Source organism: Fragaria vesca, linkage group LG6 (genome assembly GCF_000184155.1).
Source record: "Fragaria vesca subsp. vesca linkage group LG6, FraVesHawaii_1.0, whole genome shotgun sequence".
Taxonomy (NCBI): Eukaryota; Viridiplantae; Streptophyta; class Magnoliopsida; order Rosales; family Rosaceae; genus Fragaria; species Fragaria vesca.
Window position 1 is genome coordinate 11,584,929 of NC_020496.1, and position 6,277 is coordinate 11,591,205.

Consider the following 6,277-nt stretch of genomic DNA (forward strand, 5'->3'; position numbering starts at 1 on the left):
TCAGTAAGTGATATTGAGGATTGATAAGTGATTATTGGGGTCAGTAAGTTATTATTTGAGGTTTGTAATTTGATTATTATGGGCCAGTAACTGATTATTGGAGGTCAGTAATTGATTATTGAGGGTCAGTAACCAAATTATTAGGGGTCAGTAACTGATTATTGGGGGTCAGTAACCAAGTTATTGGGGGTTAGTAACCGAGTTACCGGTGACCGGAATCCGGCGACCAGGAGAAAAATTGAGTTACTAGAGGTTAATAACCGAGTTACCGGTGACCGGAATCCAACGACTGGGGAAATCCGACAACCAAATTCCGGCGACCGGTGACCGGAGTCCAGCGGCTGGTGACCGGAGTCCGGTGAGGTTCCGGCCAAGTATTCTCTCTCTTCCACTTTCTCTCTCTATGCATATTTAAGGGGTGAGGGTAAAATAGTTTTAAAATAATATGGTTTGTTAAGACTTTAATAAAGATTTATGCATTTGAACATAAAAAATGTTACCTTATATTGAAATGGGCTAATGAAAAAAATTGTCATTGGAATGAGAAATAAGGGGTTTAAATTAGTACTAAATGGGCATTTCCCTTCTTTTTATGGGGGAATCGTTATCTCCCAATTAAGGTCCTCTAAATCAATAATTATTGATTTTTAGAATTTTAATTAAGTTAATTTGACTAGATACATGCAAAATCGATCATACACTATCTATCTAGTTGGAACAATTATGCATGTTAATGCATAACAATACGGTAGGTACATGTTAGGATGTTCTCCCCCTCGTATCCAAGGATATTCATGAGATCATATCTCCACAGTTTAAAGAGTCAAAATTTTAGGATATTTCAGTAAATAGTGATCTATCATGCATAAAAGGAGCTATTATATATATGCACTACGTACCAATCTAATTACGTACATAAAATTAAGTTTTAGACTCTATCCAAAATGGTGAACATCTATCCGCCTGAACTTATGAACTCCATCCTCATCGACCATGTAAGTCACTAAGTCTGGTGATTGATTTGTCGAGCTAGACATATGCAAGCTCTCTTGTGCCAAGCTTAATCGCACAAAAGCTAGCTCTAGCACCCTCATGCATATATTTGAAATTAACTCAGTTCTCAAATGAAAGGGACTGTACGTACGTACGTTGGAGGCAAGCAGCCAAAGCTCATATTCATCATGTTTGGGGTTAAAAGGGCGCAACTTTTTGGTGGGAGTTTCCAGTGACTCGATCTAGTGCCACAAGCTAGTCGAATGAGACCTCAATTAAAAGTTTGGATAGTATTACGCTGCGAGTAAGGACGTCGCTCGCTCTAAAAATCAAATTTTTGTATTCTTTCATTGTTTCTTCCGTCCTAAGATATAAAGGTGATATATATTGTAATGTTTCTGTGAATTGCCACTTAATTTCCAGTTGTTTTCAGTCTGTAAAAAGAGTCCTGAGCTTGAATCTTCAGCTGCAATGAAGTCTTATTTACCTTCATGAACAAATCGATCTCCTCAGACCTCAGTGAAATGCATATAGGGTTTTCGTAGTACTACTCCAACTGACTTGTTACCATTTCTAACATTGGTCAAGTACGTCCAGGAGACTCTTAATTTTGTCGTTTAAACTTTTTGAAGTCTCGATAACGTACTGTGTGTTATAAGCGCATACGCATCAGTTAATTAACCCTTGCTAACACACCAACACCTGTACTCATATATATGGATTATGGATGTGCATATATATATATGCATGTCGTAATCGATCAGTTGGGCTAATATATAGCTAGGGTTGTGTATTATTTATGGAGTTATATATGGAGAGAGTAGTTTTGCATTGAGCTTACGGGAGCATATAGGCTCCTGTGCAGGGGATGTGAAAAAGTAAAATCTACAAACTACTTGGCAAAGTTCTTGTATTGTGTTGGTTTGAAGGTGAGGCAATAATCAAGTAGATCCGATGTTGTTTGTTGACTAGGAAAGATACAGATCGGGCCAAGTGTTGGATAGAGGTTCAAACAAATGCAGGTGCATGTTCTCCGGTGCTAATCAGGAAGGTGTTCTCCAGTGCTAATCAGAAAGGCGTTGGTTTGGTTAGTGTAGGGAAAGACGTGACCCGGCCATATATATGGTAGCCAATTAAGCTGCAAGTAGGGTGCAACATATCGGCCTCACATTTCTTGGTAGAGAGGGTGCAAGCGAGAAGCTTCAAGTTCAAGAATTTTCGTCAATTGGGCTTTGTGTTTGTACCTTTTTAGTATGAACTGAAAACTTAAAGCATTCAACTGATTTTATTGTGTTGATTGGACTGGACATTTTGATAAAACTTAAAAGAATACACTATAGACGTACTGGACTCCATTTCAGAAATCAACCAAAACTAATTGTGAATAGTTGTTGTAATATATATGATGTCCAGTTCATATAACAAGAAAGATTGGTTATATATGATTGATTGAAACCGAAGAATAGATTGAAACAAAGTAATGAGTTAACCCCAAAACATACTCCCATGATTTCATGATGCAAGCTTCTCTATTCCCAGCTAGCCCTGTTTATAGTAAGACCCCCACAATCGGGAAGAAATTAGGCAAAGCACGACCATAATCAATAAAATCACATGATTTGTTCCAAGTCACGGGATCAGACGGTGAATATGAGATCCTACCAAATCACAAGTCACCAACCAGCCTTAGGATCTGTCTAATATCCAACTTATGGTGCCGGCCTTTTCTAGTGTTTGCAGGGGGTACATATCCCCCACTTTTGCCTCTCATGTGACCGACCACCAAGCCATAGTTGACCTGTCTTTGCTCCCACCATGTCCTCCTCCTCCCTAAAACCATCAACAATCAACTACTATAGCTACCCACTTTATAAAACCCATATACAGAAGAACCCGATTCTCACAACGCAGTCCACATTTGATCCAAAAGATCGAGAAAGAATAGAAAGAAATAGCCAGACTGTTCTGAAAGTGTAAACCCAGATGGAGAAAGAAGGTCTAGGGCTGGAAATCACAGAGCTGAGGTTAGGTCTCCCCAGTGGTCCAAGTTTAGGGGACAACATCAAGGAGAAGAAGAGGGTATTTTCGGAGATTAATGGAGGAGGAGATGGAAACGGCGCCAACACTACTGGTGACCGTGACGACTACCGGAAAGGCCAAGCAAAGAGTCAAGTTGTGGGGTGGCCTCCGGTGTGTTCATATCGGAGGAAGGTTAACAGCTTGAGTGAGACTTCGAAAATGTACGTGAAAGTCAGCATGGATGGTGCGCCTTTTCTTCGTAAACTGGATTTGGGCATGCACAGTTGCTATGCAGATCTTGTTGTTGCCTTGGAGAAGCTATTTGGTTGTTTTGGTATAGGTCAGTAACTTAATTGATCCATAATTTTCTTTATATATATCAGTATATGGTTACATATATATATTAAGGGCTTTATCATGAAACTCCACTATTAATAATCAACTAAGTTTTCCTAGTACAAAAATAAAACGTTAGGTTGAAGTAGAAGAGCTGCAGTAATTCTTTATCATCAGTATTAGGGTTCACCGATACCAATTGTTTTATACAATTAGTCATTTATTTGATACAATTAAAATGTTGAATGATCTTAACATTCATTAATGGGTCGAGCTAGGAACAGCCTCCCGATATAATCCTTTTTATGTGGCTCTTGCATCTTTCTTACAATTTCTCCTTTTAACTTGTAATTCCTTCAAGATTAACGTTAATTTGGAGACCCGCCTCGTCCCATACTCCACGATTATCAAACATTAAATTTGTTTCTCTACTGAATTACCAGTAAAACATTTGAAGTACGAATTCTTGGGTTAATTAGCCTCAAGCTCAAAATCTTGCTTGCATCTAAATCATAATTTCTCAGTATGTATAACCTCTTATATTCTAGCTAATTCCTTAAAGTAATATCAAATTACGTGTTTAAATGTGGACTACAGGCGAGGTGTTGAAGGATGCAGACAGCTGCGAGTTTGCACCCATTTATGAAGACAAGGATGGAGATTGGATGCTAGTGGGAGACGTCCCTTGGGAGTAAGTTCTCTTTATTTCAAACTAACCCCTTATTCATTTCAACGTACATGACTTAGAAGTGTCATGTCCCCCGAAGAAAGAAAATGAAATTAGAAGTGCACATCATAACCTGTCCGGTAACGTTTTTGAAAAAGACGCATACTTAAAAATAGAGCGTCCGGATGCACACTTACATTTTTTTTTATTAAAAATCGTGACATGGTAAAGTTACAGTAATTTCCATAATTAATTTTTAAGATCATATATAACGCTTGAAATAAACGTGCGATTCATTATTCTATTGAACCAAGGGAGTCAAAGTTTTCATGCTTGCTTATTGAGCAAGACTCTAAATCATCTCTTAGGGAACTAAATATGTTTGCTAATTGTGGGAAAGATGAGATGACTAACTGTAGGAAAGAAAATCAATCAATTGGGTCAACAATGCGTGCGAATTAGTCATTAGTCATAAAGTGAAGTAGGGTTAAGTGGTTAACACTAATAAAACAGAAAATTATTAGGCATGCATGCTAATTATGGTTTTGGTTTTTTATTTCTCAAAATATTTTCAATACCTAATTATCTTGGACCCCCATGCTACACTTAATACCGACATAAGCATTTCTTATAATGATGTCGGGCTAGCTGAACGATACAAATTGTCCTTTGGAGATCGACAGTATTGCAGCCATTATTTTGTTCTAAAGGAGAAAATTCAACTTCTTTCTAACCACATATATATATATATATATATATATATATATATATATATCTACTTGTACACGGCACTTGATATATTCTGTCTACTCCTATTTTTACAATCATCGACGTAATAGTAAATCTTCATCATTTTAATTTTACTTCTCTGCTACTGTCGAAGTTTCATCAGAAACATAGTAATAACCTAAAATTTGTTTTGATTTACAGGATGTTTCTTGAATCCTGCAAGAGGCTGCGGATCATGAAGAGATCGGATGCCAAGGGATTTGGAATTCTGGAGTCCAAGGGCTTCCTCAAGGCAACGATGAAAGACGAGCCTAAATAATTATCACTTCAGAAAAAATGAAGTGGAGATCCATTAGTGTAACGTACTATCGTACTACTGCATTAGGAATTCCTCGTCTCGACCTAAAACATCAATTTTTTCTTCATACATTCCTAATTAGTTAATTTGTGGTAATTGTAAGCAGCGAATTTTATCGAATTCATGCATAATGTTTTAATTCCTGATGTGAAACTTTGATATATATTAAGATTGATTGGGGACTCTAGAGAAAGAGAATGCCGGGAAATTTCCATCATCGATCATCTGTTCTGATATGTTTTTGAAATTGACAATTTATTCTACTGGATTTTTCTTTTGTTCAATGACCATTTCTTGATGAGAATTCCGATCCGTTTGATGAAAAACCCTTCAGACCTAAGGCAAGGTTAGAGTAAAACCCTAATCATGAATGTAAATTAAAATTCATCAAGTTGAGAGCTCTAAACATTCACCAAAAAATAACTCGCTGTTAATCTTAGAAACTTGAAGCATATCTTGATTTTAAGCGAGTGATAATGAAAATCAATCATCTTTTTTTTTTCTTTTTTCTTTTTTTCAAGAAGGCCAATCCATTGATCCAATATGATGATAGCTTGGAACTAATTATTAGCTAAGGGTGAACCGAAATTCCTGGTGGCGCGGCCATTGTTCTTGGTTTGAAAAGGAGGGCAAGGGAGCATAAAAGAAGCAGTACTAGCTAATACTAGTTGAAAGTGTAGAATGGAACAGAATATGGAAGGATTGAATATCCTTTATCAAATTAAAAGCAACAGACACAAGAACACAAGATTTGTTAACAACAGTGTAAACCTCCCTCGAGGAAACGTCACTGCAAGACTTTTAAAGTAGTCCACACTAAATCAAATCCACTATAGAGTAAGAATGATTACAGATCTATCAAGTAGTGATATTCAACACTATCACTTTACTAGTATTCCAAACTAACTTGACCTTACAACTGATAACCCTATTCTAACTCTCCTTGAATCTGATACGGATATGAAGGACTGAACACGCCTTCTTTTCTTTTCAACTTCACTGATCTCAATCACTTATGCAAATGAATAATGAAGATCATATCAAACATATGAGAGATGAGAGAAATAGCATGAACACAATATCAACTTATAAGCAATGTATCAAAGCTTTTTTCTATTCTCCAAATCTCTACCTTTTCAGTTTCTCAAAAACCTATTTATAGATAAGAGCTAGGA

The 6,277-nt window shown here is 36.8% G+C and overlaps 1 protein-coding gene across 1 annotated transcript; it reads left to right on the forward strand.

Moving 5' to 3' along the window:
- Window positions 1-2,858: 2,858 nt before the first annotated feature.
- On the forward strand, window positions 2,859-5,288 carry LOC101309560 (auxin-induced protein AUX22-like). Its single transcript, XM_004302911.1, has 3 exons — window positions 2,859-3,352; window positions 3,946-4,039; window positions 4,946-5,288. Exons 1-3 carry the CDS (start codon window positions 2,977-2,979, stop codon window positions 5,061-5,063), a joined length of 588 nt encoding a protein of 195 aa, XP_004302959.1. The 5' UTR covers window positions 2,859-2,976; the 3' UTR covers window positions 5,064-5,288.
- Window positions 5,289-6,277: the final 989 nt, after the last annotated feature.